The 13,852-nt window shown below is 38.0% G+C and overlaps 1 protein-coding gene across 2 annotated transcripts in view; it reads right to left on the bottom strand.

The window, feature by feature from the left end:
• LOC131327250 (vacuolar protein sorting-associated protein 53 A) overlaps nucleotides 1–5,632 on the bottom strand; it is a 32,448-nt gene extending 26,816 nt beyond the window's left edge. Inside the window, exons 1-3 of one of the 2 annotated variants that reach the window (XM_058360307.1) lie at nucleotides 5,464–5,632; nucleotides 5,253–5,401; nucleotides 2,849–2,943 (exon numbers count right to left, since the gene is read on the bottom strand). In XM_058360307.1, coding sequence (XP_058216290.1) covers nucleotides 2,849–2,943; nucleotides 5,253–5,301 — 144 coding nt within the window. In that variant the 5' untranslated portion in view covers nucleotides 5,302–5,401; nucleotides 5,464–5,632. Of the gene's footprint in view, nucleotides 1–2,848; nucleotides 2,944–5,252 lie in introns of both variants that reach the window. The other variant, XM_058360306.1, reaches the window with a different exon arrangement.
• Between the last annotated feature and the right edge of the window lie 8,220 nt (nucleotides 5,633–13,852).

The following is a 13,852-nucleotide window of genomic DNA, read 5'->3' as shown; positions in this document are numbered from 1 at the left end:
AGAAAAACAATATGGCAGACTAAGGACGAGCCTTTTAGAAACCCAAACACGTTTCCATGTAAAGTAATCCTAAAGGAAACTTAAGTCCAAAGAGCCTGGATTAGGATATCATTCATCTAATAAAATCTCCTCTGTAAGCGTTGCAACGAATAGCATAAAAACATTCCATAAGCCCCAAAAACTCCCTCATCTCGCCAATCATTGAGGTCTCCACGGACAGAGTAGCCAAGAATCAAATAGTGCCATTCACTTTGAGATATTAATGAATAGTTGCCTCCTTATTGGACATACTGGTCAGATGCATCATTTCCAACATCTTCTCCCACAACAAACCTGACTCCATAACATCACCATAGAACATCACCCGCCAGAAAATGAATATGCCTCGAAAATTATTTTCGAACCCCATGGATACTATTGCACAACCACAATCAATTAGATACAAAAGTGTCCTCAAAAGCACAACCCCTCTCCCCAAAAAAAGACCATACATAGACTTCATTATTCTAACAACAACAAAATGCAGAACCGCTTCCTGAACAAAGCTAGGCTACAAAGAGAAAGCTCGCGAAAAATTACAGGGTAATCCAAAGAGGCTGAGAACCATTATTGTTTAGGAAATTCAAAATAAACCTAATCTGGAAAATTTAAACTAGTTATTGTTTTTGGCCCATACAAACCCCACTAGGCACAAACATTCTTCAAACCTATGATCTCAATAAATATCAGTTTTGATTATACACTAAAAGACATCTACAAGATCTAAAGATCTATGCAATGTGGCTATTTCTAGAAAGCTTAGGCTCTATTTGGAAAAGTTTTTATTTCCAATTTTTTGTTTTTGCTTCCGATATTTTTTGAAACAGGCACCATAAACATGTTTGTGCTACTGCTTTTGTTTACAAAATGCATAATCAATTCCACTAATTTACGGAAATTCTAGAAACACAAAAACTGTGTTTTCATTTGTTTTGTAAACACATTCAGCAGCCCAAAAAACACGAAGCTACCGTAACGAGACCTGTCATCTTCTCTAAAGACTTACAGAGTTACAGTCACAGACCAGCAGATCTCCCTCTCTCCAAAAAACACAGAGCCGTAACGAGACCCCTCTCTCTCTCTCTCTCTCTCTCTCTCTCTCTCTCTCTCTCTCTCTCGGGCAATTCACCTACGACACCACTGACGATTCTCCTTCGTCTTCGATCATGGGGTGGATCTTAAAACTCACTGATCGGAGAAGAGAAGGGGTCTTTGGCACCCATGATCGAAGGCCGCATGGACATAGACCCAACAATCTGTAAATTTTTCCAAAGTTCAAAGTCAATAATCGATCTTTGTGCTGGAAAATGTTCGGATCACTGTTTGGTGTTCTAACTCAACGTAATCAATACTTTAATATTTGAAACATCCAGTACATTATTGGGTTAAAAACATGCTTCTTCTTTACTTTTGTTTTGTTTATTTTTAAACTCTTATGGTCACCAAACATGCTTTTTGTTTTTATTTTTCAATAAATAAACAAAAACTCGTTTCTTTTTTTTCATAAACGAAAAACATAAAAAACTAGCAACTTTACGAAACAAAGCCTTAATATTATAAGAAATATGCGAAAGTTGTTTCCAGAATTTACAATTCTCAGCCAAGAACGGCCCATGTTTAACTCACCAAAAACCTCACCCCATAGGCGGAAAGCACCACCCTTGATCACAAGCTTTGATGATTGATTCAACTCCCAAACCACAGTATTGGTTGTCATCCACACGATGCAGTAAAAGTATCTTTGAAATTCAGCAAACCGACACTTTCAACCCCAACATTTTTTGCCCTGCTTCACCTACAAACTACATACGCTATTTCCTATCATATAGCTGCAATGGGCCTAACCCTATCAGTTTTCCTCGCCTACACCCATCTCAAGAGCACTTGCGAGCATTCTTTCTCCTAAATTTCATCAGGCTATCCTAAAATCAAAGGAAGACTTTAGTCAACTAGTCTCACACTGGTGTGGTTTAGATAGGTAGATATGAAACGGAGGAAAAGCTATGCTTAAAATTTGGGAAGACAAACTAAAATTTCAGCCCCTCCAATATCAAGATTTCCCAATATTAGGTAGTTTAAGTACATCGAATATGTGAAACAAATTAATCTTGAGCAATAGAGGGGAGAAGTGAGGCCCTAAGAAGGAAAACACGCTGAAATGTCCAAGAGCATAACCCGTGTTATCAGGTTCCATTAACAGACTATCTCCTCTCTCATAATGCAAGAGTACCCTCCAAACATACAAATTATAATACATGGTATTTCATCAAATGAATTACCAATCCATTTTCCTAAGACATAGGATGAAAGTACTGACATACTGGACATATATTTTCCAATAGGAAAGATGGACATGGTGATATTACTACATATATAGCTATTGTCATATTAAAGAACTTCAATGATATTACTAAAACACGTATCTCAAAACTGGGTTATATTATGCAGTTTTGTTTGAAATAGTGTAACAGTCATCTTCAATAGAGACTAAACAATAAACAATCAAAGCATATGGCCATCTATTAAACTACCTATCTTGTAAAGCACGGTTTCTTTTCTCCAACCTCCCCACCCCCCAGCCAAAAAGAGGGAAGGGAAGAAAAAACACACTCCTCGGAGGGGTGGTCGCAACCAGATTCAGAATGTCCCCAACTAATACAAGCTTGCAAATTCCCACCATTTTTCCATCCATGGTTAATAACTTTATGCCAACTGAGTGATATTTACAACCTTGTCAAACCATAGAAGCACAAATGCAAGATATTCAATTGACACACGGTTTAAAATAATAGTAACCAAAGACTATAACCTGTTGACGAACAGCTGCTAAAATTCCAGCATCAACCCGACGAATCTCACCATGTATCTTTTGCATTAGTGGCTCCACACCAGATAAGGAAGCCTCTGCATTTGAACCAAAAGCATCATTCCCAAAAGTTTTATCATGAAGTTCAAAATTGCAAATACAGATCTCAGATCTGTAAACAATGTCACTGAATCCCGTGAAACAGCAAATTTTGTTGGAACAAAAACAACTTATGATTGTCACTGCTAGCATTAGAACTGACCCCAAACACCAATCTGCAAAACAATATTACTGAATCGCATAAAACCTCTAATATAGTTGGAACAAACACAACTTCTGACTTATTAGTGTCATGGATAGCAATAGAACTGGCCCCAAATTGTTCTTTAAGATTCAGTGATTCACAAACCTCCTTAAAACTACCCACCTTTACGCTTCATATTGGCATTTTCACACTCATACATACAAATTAGGGTCAAATGTTTGACCGGGAAATGCATGGAATACTTGGATCTTTAGTCTTGACAGTTGTGCATTACCAAATAGTTCTTGCTTTCTGAGAACCAAAATGTGCACCATACTAATTTTGCAAGAATATCCTAACTGCATGCTGGTAGTCTTGCCTAATCTCATATGAAGAAGACGAGACTAGTAAATAGGAAAAAAATAATGAGACAAGGAAGTGCTAAACTTTCCATTTTTTAATTACAGCAAACCACAACAATTATTGGTAGTGAGCACTTAAGAATAAATCGACAAGAACAAGGCCGACCCAAAACATTTTAAGGCTTAGACATGCTTGTAACATGGGGCCCCTACTTATGTTTAAAGCCAAACTCAAAAAGATATCACAAGAACAGCTTAAAGGAAAAATAGTTTCCTGCTCGGCATCTTTACCAAATCGTGTTTGTAAAATGAATCAAAAGAGAATCTAAAGGTGCAATACTACAAAACAATTGCCAATTACAGCAAAAGTACTTTTGTATTGCACCTGCAAATTTTTATACATTTATTCTCTCGCTAACTCTTTGAACCCCAGGAGAAAAGGAACCACCCCTAAGTTACTACTCCCTCCATCCCACAAAGACATGTGCAATCTTAGGATTAAAAAAGAAAGTACTTCCGTTAACAATTTTAAAATCTTTTTGACACCAAATTAAAGAACTAATTGAGATCTCTAATTTTGTATCAAGAAATTTTAAAAATATGCATGGATTCATGGAAGTACTTTATTTTTTATATCCCAAAATTGCATGTTGTTTCATGATGGACTATTCTTGCGGGATGGAGGGAGTATGATTTTTCAAACTAAAGATGTCAAGGTTCACAATTGAAAACTATTGGGTAAAAATAAACAGAAAGAACGTCTGCGCCAGGGGCAGATCCATCTAGCCAAGGGGTCACGTGCCCCCAGATCTTTCGCCCTTACACTTGTACAAGATCATAGTTTATTTCATCTATGCCACAAAAGAATAGCACTAATCCCCATGGTGTTTGGAGATTGTGAAGCAATCACTCTAATAAGCCTCAAAAGTATGGAAGAACCCTTTAATCAATGTTTCAATAATTTGTCTAGCTGGAAAACACCTTTATGTGTTTGGTCTAGACAGTCTTTCGATTGCTTAATTTTTGTGCAAAATATATGGATTGTATGGTGTTCTTGAAATCTATGGCTGTTGATTCCTGATTCAATCATTATCCCTATCACTGTATGCTTTTAATTTCTTCGATTAATGTACTCATTGCATGTTAAAATTAGTGTTGCGCAATGTGATAAAGAACTCCATCTCGAAGCCTATAAAACTTGGACTGAAAACAGCATTGTACATCATTGGGAAAATACTTTCGAGACTGATTAATAAATGCTCACCACTGCCTACCACTGTGCCATCTACTTGAATTTGTTAAAGAAAACCAGGAAGTGATTAGTATCAATACTTGGGGACCCAAGGCGGCCACAATGCAAACCTACTCTGAGCCCTGAAGGCTGGCGCCTTGGACAAAGATTTCCTAGAAACATTTCATCCTCTAGGCATCTATGTGCATACCCACGGAAATGTCAATCAAAGGCGATGTCATGATTCTAAACAGCCTTTAGCAGTACATGGTCTTTCTAGAGGGCTTCCTAGAGTACAAACATGGCTCCCTTTTCTCCCTTTATGTTCTCCATGCACAGAAACTGCGAATGTGGGAATAGCGTATTCGGATTTAAGTATCAAGTATACGTCGGAAAAAAAAAATGCAACTACGTATGTACGGAGTGTAGGAAAAAATCAAAAACCATGGGCCTTGATTGGAGAATGAATCGAGAAGAAATAAAAGAGAAGATACATACATTGGGAATGTATTCAGCGGGGTACAGACACGCACAGAGAGAGAGAGAGAGAGAGAGAGAGAGAGAGATGACCTGTGGGGAACATCTGGTTGATGTAGTCCAAAGCACTGGACTTGTCCATTGCTGTTTAAGGGAACAATAATTTGATGACTTTTTTCTCTCAGTTACAGACAGAATCGAAAGCCTTCTGGATCTGAATTTTGGGAGAGAGGGAGAGAGATCTGGTAGTGAGGTTGGTCTGACGCTCTGAGCTACCAGGGATCGAGCCGTCGAGGGAGACTACACGAACGGGTACGGGCCAAGGGGACCTCCACATGCGCATAGCAGGAGCTGTTTGTTATGACCGGCGTCGTTTCATAGACAGAACATTGCGGCCTGTTTGGATCCCGGATTTGGAGCTGCCCGGATATGATATCCTGGTCCCACTCAAATCCGGTGTTTGGGAGTGAAAATGGCAAGGGGATTTGAGCCTCCGGGCCCTGTCGTTAGTGAAGCGGGTTGGTGAATTACTGAACTGCCCCTGAAATTTCTATTCCATTAACCCCGATCACAACTCTGGAGGAACTCTGATGATTTCTACCAGAATACACAACACTAAACCCGACTGTTACCAGAAACACAACGGAAGTTACCTGATTTTCGCCGACAAATGGCCCGAATGTGCAAACCTCACTGGAATCTAGACTCGCCAGAATCTGTGAGTGCGTTCGGCATTAGGTTCGGAGGGAGATTGAGACTCGAGTGAATCAGTGTGGTTAAATGTTAGAGAAAATATATTGTAATATCCCACTAATCTTGTTTTCTTTTTCTCTATTTTCTATTTTAGGTCTGTTTCACTGATTTGGGGATTCCGTTCCATTGATTATGGATCCTTTCCTTGTAAACCTAGTGCTAGGGTTGTATATATGTTTGTAATCACCATTGGTAATACATAACTGAAACATTCTTTCTACACAATTTTATTATGGTATCAAAGCACCATTGTGGTGGATTTTGATTTACTTCTCTCCTTTACTCAAAGCACTGATCTTTCCTTTACAATATTCAATTCCTTTCACGCCTTCACCGTGACCGCACCCGAGGAGAGCTCTAGACAGAAAGGTGAATCCATGGTAGACACCTCTAGTCCCTATTTCATCCATCCTTCTGATCATCCAGGGCTTGTTCTGGTTTCAAAATGCCTCAATGGCGACAATTATGCTATGTGGTATCGATCGATGCTCATCGCCCTCATAGCCAAAAACAAAATTGGTTTTGTCGATGGCACTGTCGAACCACCATCTGCTTCCAAAAAGCCAATGGACTTCGCCCTTTGGGTCCGTTGTGACAAGATGGTTCTTTCATGGCTCCTCAACTCAGTTGAACCAGATTTGGCTGATGGAGTTGTATATGCAGAAACTTCCCATGAAGTTTGGGAGGATCTCCATGGTCGTTTTTCTCAAGGTAACGCTACAAGGATTTTTCAAATCAAGAAGGCAATAGCATCTCATTCACAAAGTTCAACATCAGTTCGACATATTACACAAAGCTGAAAAGTTTGTGGGATGAACTCTCATCCTACCAAAACCCTCCTACATGTTCTTGTGGAGGGATGAGAGTTTTTAATGAACAGCAAGATCAAGATAGAATTATGCACTTCTTGATGGGCCTCAACGAAACCTATAGTGGTGTCCGAGGTCATATTCTGCTCATGAATCCTCTACCCACTGTTCGCAAAGCATATTCTCTCATCATCCAAGAGGAGAAACAACGCGAACTATCAAACAGAGTTGCTGAAAATTTTTCCATGGCTGCCACCACACAAAGTCGCCTCAATAGTTTCAAAAATGCCAAAGTTCACTGTGATTACTGTGATAGAGACGGACACACAATAGCAAACTGCCGTACTCGACTCTATCATTGTAATCATTGTGATAAAGATGGCCACACAGAAGAATTTTACTGCAAATTACATGGAAACAATTCTTCTGGCAGAGCGGGAAAACGTGATAGTCATAAATCGACTCGTGGCCTTGATAGCAGCAAAGGCCAACGCAGCAATTTTAGCCCTTTAGGCCGTGACAGCACCTCATCACAACCTATTGCACATGTGGCCCAATCCAACTTTCAAGATCAGTCAACCCATTCCAATGTTTCTGACCAGAATATATTGAATGGACTTACACCCGACCAATTCCAGCAACTTGCAGAAGCTTTATCTATGGTAAAATCACAATCATCTACCCATGCACATGCAAATGCAGCAGGTCGATCTTCCCTTGAGATCCCTTCAATTAATTCTGATCTTTCTCAACCATGGATATTAGATAGCGGTGCAACCGATCATATTACTCCTCACTCATCTCTTTTAACAAAATCTCAGTCTTCGTCATTGCCCATTGTCAATTTACCCAATGGTTCCGCTGCCCCTATTACTTCCACTGGCACCGTACCTTTTAATCAAGACATCACATTGAACAATGTTTTATGTGTTCCTTAATTTTCTTTAAATTTGATGTCTGCAAGTAAACTTACTACCTCACTGAACTGTTGTGCTATTTTGTTCCCCACTTTTTGTGTCTTGCAGGACTTAGCTACGGGGAAGATGATTGGCTCGGGTAAACAACGTGGTGGTCTCTATTACATGGCGCCATTACGAAGGGAATCTGTTGCTTACCATGCATCTAGTACACCTAACTTGTGGTACATGCGTCTTGGACATCCCTCTCCTTCTCGTCTTCAGTTACTTGCTCGTTTCCTTCCTTCACATAAAGTTTCTTTAGATAATAATTGTGGCATCTGTCTTATGGCCAAACAGACAAGGGTTCTTTTTCTATTAAGTTCTATTTCATCTGTTGCACCTTTTGAATTATTGCATTGTGACATTTGGGGACCACATAAAATTCCAACGCATTCAGGAGCACGTTATTTTCTTACCATAGTGGATGATTTTACCCATTGTACCTGGATATTCCTCATGAGTCGTAAATCTGAAACCCAGTCCCTCCTCAAATCTTTTTTTGTCTTTACTCGCACTCAATTTAATTCCACCATTAAGAAAATTCGCAGTGATAACGGATCATAAATTTATTCCATGCGGAATTTTTTTATTGCTCATGGTGTTGAATATCAACGTTCTTGTGTGGATACTCTACAACAAAATGGAGTTGTCGAACGCAAGTACCACCATATCCTCATTGTGGCTCGGGCTTTGCGTTTTCAAGCAAATGTCCCGTTGCGATTTTGGGGGGAGTGTGTCTTAACTGCCGTCTACCTCATTAATCGGCTACCCACTCCATTGTTATCTAACAAGTCACCATATGAATTGTTTCACAACAAACCCCCCACATTCAATCATATTAAAGTTTTTGGATGCCTTTGCTATGCTACAGTGATTCACCCCGTGCACAAGTTTGATTCTCGTGCCCGTCGTTGTATCTTTGTTGGTTATCCCATTGGTCAAAAAGGATACAAACTTTACGACTTGCATACACATCAGTTTTTTGTTAGTCGTGATGTCCATTTCCACGAGAATATTTTTCCTTACTCTACCACACCACCATCTCCACCTACTTACAACAACATCCTACCCATCCCAACTTTTGATATTCCTGACCCTATGGACTCTACCATGGTACCACCGCCTCTCCCTTCTCCAACTGATCTCATAGAAACAACTTCGACCAAATCGACATCTCCCATGCCCATATCCACCCCACCAACCGACATATCCAATACAGAAATCCCGCCCACCCATACTTCCGCACCTCTCAATCAACCCCAACGTGATTCTTTTCCCATTCGCCAATCCACCAGAACCAAACAGATTCTAAATGGCAATAGGATTATCATATGTCCAACACCACACTTATTCGCGCTAATTCATCGACTCCGGTGCCATCTGCATCTCGAGGTACTCGCTATCCTTTATCAAACTATCTTTCTCCTACTCATTTGTCCCCATCCCATTATGCTTTTTTAGCCAAAATTTCAGGACACACAGAGCCTACTTCTTATGCTCATGCTATCTGTGACCCACATTGGCAAAATGCTTGGTCACTTGTACCCTTGCCCGTTGGTCACAAACCCATTGGATGTAAATGGGTTTACATAATCAAATATCATTCCGATGGCACCATTGAACGGTATAAGGCTCGCCTTGTTGCTAAAGGGTATACTCAAGTTGAGAGTCTCGATTATCTTGAGACGTTCTCCCCCACTGCTAAACTTACCACACTCCGGTGTCTTCTCACTATAGCTGTTGCTCGTAATTGGTTTATTCATCAACTTGATGTTCAGAATGCCTTCCTCCACATCGATTTACATGAAGAAGTCTATATGGAGCCCCCACCTGGCCTTCGCCGACAAGGGGAGCACTTAGTATCTCGACTCAATAAATCTCTTTATGGCCTCAAACAGGCCTCCAGAAATTGGTTTTCTAAATTCTCTCATGCTATTCAGAAGGCTGGTTTTCAACAATCAAAAGATGACTATTCTATTTTCACCAAGGTCACGGGCAATTCCTTTATTGCCGTTCTTATTTATGTTGACGATATTCTACTCACAGGGAATGATCTACAAGAAATGGCATGCCTCAAGTCATTTCTTCTAAAGCACTTCCGCATTAAGGATCTTGGAGATTTAAAATATTTCTTGGGTATCGAGTTTTCCCGTTCCAGGAAGGCATTTTCATGTCACAAAGGAAATATGCATTAGATATCTTAGAAGATGCTGGTCTTTTAGGAGCACGCCCAGAAAAGTTCCCAATGGAACAACATCTAAAACTCACCCCTACAGACAACGTTCTACTTGATAATCCTACTAGGTACAGAAGACTAGTAGGTCGGTTAATCTATCTTACTGTGACAAGGCTGAACATAGTATACTCAGTTCAAACTTTGAGTCAGTTTATGCACCAGCCCAGGAAACCACATTTGGAGGCAGCTCTATGAGTACTAAGATTTATCAAGGGGACTCCTGGTCAAGGTTTGCTTTTTTCGGCCACCAACAATCTTGCCTTAAAAGCTTATTGTGATTCAGATTGGGCATGTTGCCCAACCACAAGAAGATCAATCACAGGTTATTGTATTTTCCTGGGTAATTCTCTCGTCTTTTGGAAGGCTAAGAAACAATCTAATGTTGCCCGATCATCAGCAGAGGCAGAATATCGAGCCATGCCAGCCACATGTCTAGAGCTCACATGGCTACGCTACATTTTACGTGATTTGAGAGTCATTCAGGAAAATCCAGCACCTTTATATTGCGATAATCAAGCGGCTTTACATATAGCTGCAAACCCAGTTTTCCATGAGCGCACTAAACATATTGAGATAGACTGCCATATAGTCCGAGAGAAGCTGCAAGCCTGATTGATCGATCCTTCTTATGTTCCTTCACGTACTCAGCTAGCAGATATTTTTACCAAGGCATTGGGAAAGGATAATTTTAATTTATTGAGTGGCAAGTTGGGACTTCACAACATTCACTCTCCAACTTGAGGGGGAGTGTTAGAGAAAATATATTGTAATATCCCACTAATCTTGTTTTCCTTTTCTCTATTTTCTATTTTAGGTCTGTTTCACTAATTTGGGGATTCCGTTCCATTGATTGTGGATCCTTTCCTTGTAAACCTAGTGCTAGGGTTGTATATATGTTTGTAATCACCATTGGTAATACATAACTGAAACATTCTTTCTACACAATTTTATTAAACACACACACACACACACACACACACACACAGAGAAAGATGGCGATCTGTGTGAGAGAAGAGAGAGTTGATTTTTCTTTATCATTTTTTATCCAAATATGAAACCAAGAAGGGTTTAGGCTTGTTACAGAAACTCAAATAAGTAATTAAAAAATACAAATTTATTTTTAAACTTAAAAATAACGGGCTTACGAAAATAATTTTTTAATTTTTTCTTATAGGGGTTTGATAGATATCGATTAGAACTATCAAATAAAATTCATATTGCATATTTTTTTAATTTCAGTAAGCCTATTATTTTTAAGTTTGAAATTTGCAAATAACTAGTACTTATTTTTTAATGGGCCATTCGGGAACGGGGCCTTGTTATCCAATGTGGTTGCCACTTGTTAGAGAAAAGGGAGCACAAAAAATTAGAGCAATCCATCCAATGATCCAACGGTGCACAAATTTTTTTTAAAAAAAAAACACTTTTCACTTGCGTTTTTTTTTTTGAAAAACATAAGAATTTATTTTATCCCTCTAACTATCTATTTATTCTAGTTATAATAAAATTAACCCAATTTGTCCATTAAAATAATAAATTGGGGGCAATTAAGTCATAAGACAATTTATCTCGTCATATCCACCTTTCATATCTCCTCTCTTAAAAAATCATCCAAACACTGGATTACAAATCCACCTTTCTTATGAGGTAGATCTACAATTCTTACATATCACCCCTTATTCTATATTCACCCTCAAAACCCTCATTCTATATTCACCAAAATCAAATCGTTCATCAAAATGGGCCGAAGGGGTGGAAATTTTCACACAACACAATTCGACACGAAGCTAACGAGTTATAATCAATTATTTTTGACACGGAACACGATATGATAAGACACAATAACACGAAAAGCTAAACAAATCGGGTTAGGGTTGAGATAATTCTAACACGAGATAATACAACACGAACACAACACGACAGGGGGTGAAAATTTATGAAAAGACACGATAACGCAACACCAACCGTACACGAATTTAGCAGGTTAGAGTCATTGGCAGAGTTATGTTGGGCCCGGCTCTAGCCCCCAGAGCGTTTGAGTTTTAATTTTTTTTGTATATACCTAATTTTGAATATATTTTGATAATTATTCGTGTATAGTTACTTATACTCTTAATAATTTTGGTTTGATTTTACAAAAAATTAGCTATTTTACATTTTTTATTTCTCAATTTCTTTCATAAATTAAAAATAAGCATGTGACAGTTGAAGTAACCTAAAGAAAAAAAAATTAATTTGTATAGTTTAACTGTATTAGGCTATAATAATTTCAATATACAAGTATAATATATTGGAAAGCAAAAACCATATGATATAGTAATAAGTATACGTTCTCATAAAAAATATATATGCAACTAAGCCGCCCCCGAGATCAAAATCCTGGCTCCGCCACTGGTTAGGGTAGGCTATTTCTGACACAAAACACGAATATGACATGGCACAGTAACACAAAAAACTAAATAGATTGGGTTAGGGGTTTGTTTGGACTAAATTAGCTCAACCTTTGACAAAATACTTGTGTGCAGGCATGCCAAAAAATAATAGATTTTATCATTTTCAGATTAACTCAAAATAGCTAATTTAATCAGGAAATTGCGATTATCCGTTCGATCACCTTAACTAAGAGGATTTTCCTAAAGGTATCAATTAATAATAGATTGAAGCTCTTCAATCAGAAAAGGTAACTGAATATAAACAAACTTGAATTCAATAAAAATAAGTTTATATACGATTACTCTTAAGATTTCGACAAGAATAAGATAAAAATATAGGCACACTTAAATTGAATCGAAAGCGAGCCTATATGCGACTACTCTTTGGCAAGAAAAAGACAGAAAATATATAAGATAACTTAAATTTAATCAAAAGTAGGCTTACATTCAAATAATTCTTCAAACTTGCAATATATTAAGCTATAACTAAATTATTCTAAGTCCTAAACTACTCTAGATCTCCTAGCAACCATTTTTGTATGAAATGTCAGATGATGAATTTTTGTTCGGGGTCTTCTCTCTTCAATAGACTCTTCTATTTATAGACGATGGATCTGCCTTCAAATTGTATTCTCCACGTTTTCTTTTAACGCTCAAGTCTTCATTCAAATTTGATTCAGATTGCCCTCAATTCCCTCAAAAAACGGTTGCAAAGGCCTTCGAACTATTGCTTGACTTGGTATTCTCAAAAAACTCTTTTCTTTACATGTTTTTTTATGTAGATCGTGGTTAACTTCTAGATAATGGGCTCCTGCTATTGTGCAACATGAATTAGTGTTTCGAAATAATTTACCCAAATGATTCACAGTAGGCATAACCGATTTCCCTTATGAAACAGGTCTCTAATGACACCGTTCGATGGTTTTAATAGTTAATCAACGGTTATGCTTAATTAAAATCTTATTACCAATCATTCGATGACCAAACGTGATCGTTTCCAATCTAAACAATACCGTATAGTACTAAAATAATATTGTAATTAAACCCTTCGATTCTCTGGATGGTATGCCTAATTACAAACGTGTTTTGATTGGATCATGCACTGTTTAGTGCCACATGTAATTTTCTTATTGGGTGGTATATTTTAGAATGTAACTAGAGAATTATGACACGAATATGAAATGACATGGCACGACACAGTGCCCACCCTTATAGAACATCCCACGCCTAAAGGGGTTTATTCTTTCTTACACTTATTTTTCTTTCTATTTTTTACTTTTTGTATAACCATTTTTCCATTGTAATATTTTGGGTTAATCATTCAACTAGATAAAATGAATCATAAAAGTATAAAAAGTTGAAAAAAATTCATATAAAATGACATTTTTGACAAAAGACAAGTGATTCGTATTTTTTCCCGTCTTTAGATAACTTTTAAAAAATATATATATTGGCCATACTTTTTTAGGTTTAAGACTTCTCTTGTTCAAACAAATGATTAATC

This window comes from Rhododendron vialii, chromosome 5a (genome assembly GCF_030253575.1).
Source record: "Rhododendron vialii isolate Sample 1 chromosome 5a, ASM3025357v1".
In the NCBI taxonomy this organism is placed as follows: Eukaryota; Viridiplantae; Streptophyta; class Magnoliopsida; order Ericales; family Ericaceae; genus Rhododendron; species Rhododendron vialii.
This window is presented reverse-complemented; position numbering and strand designations above follow the sequence as displayed.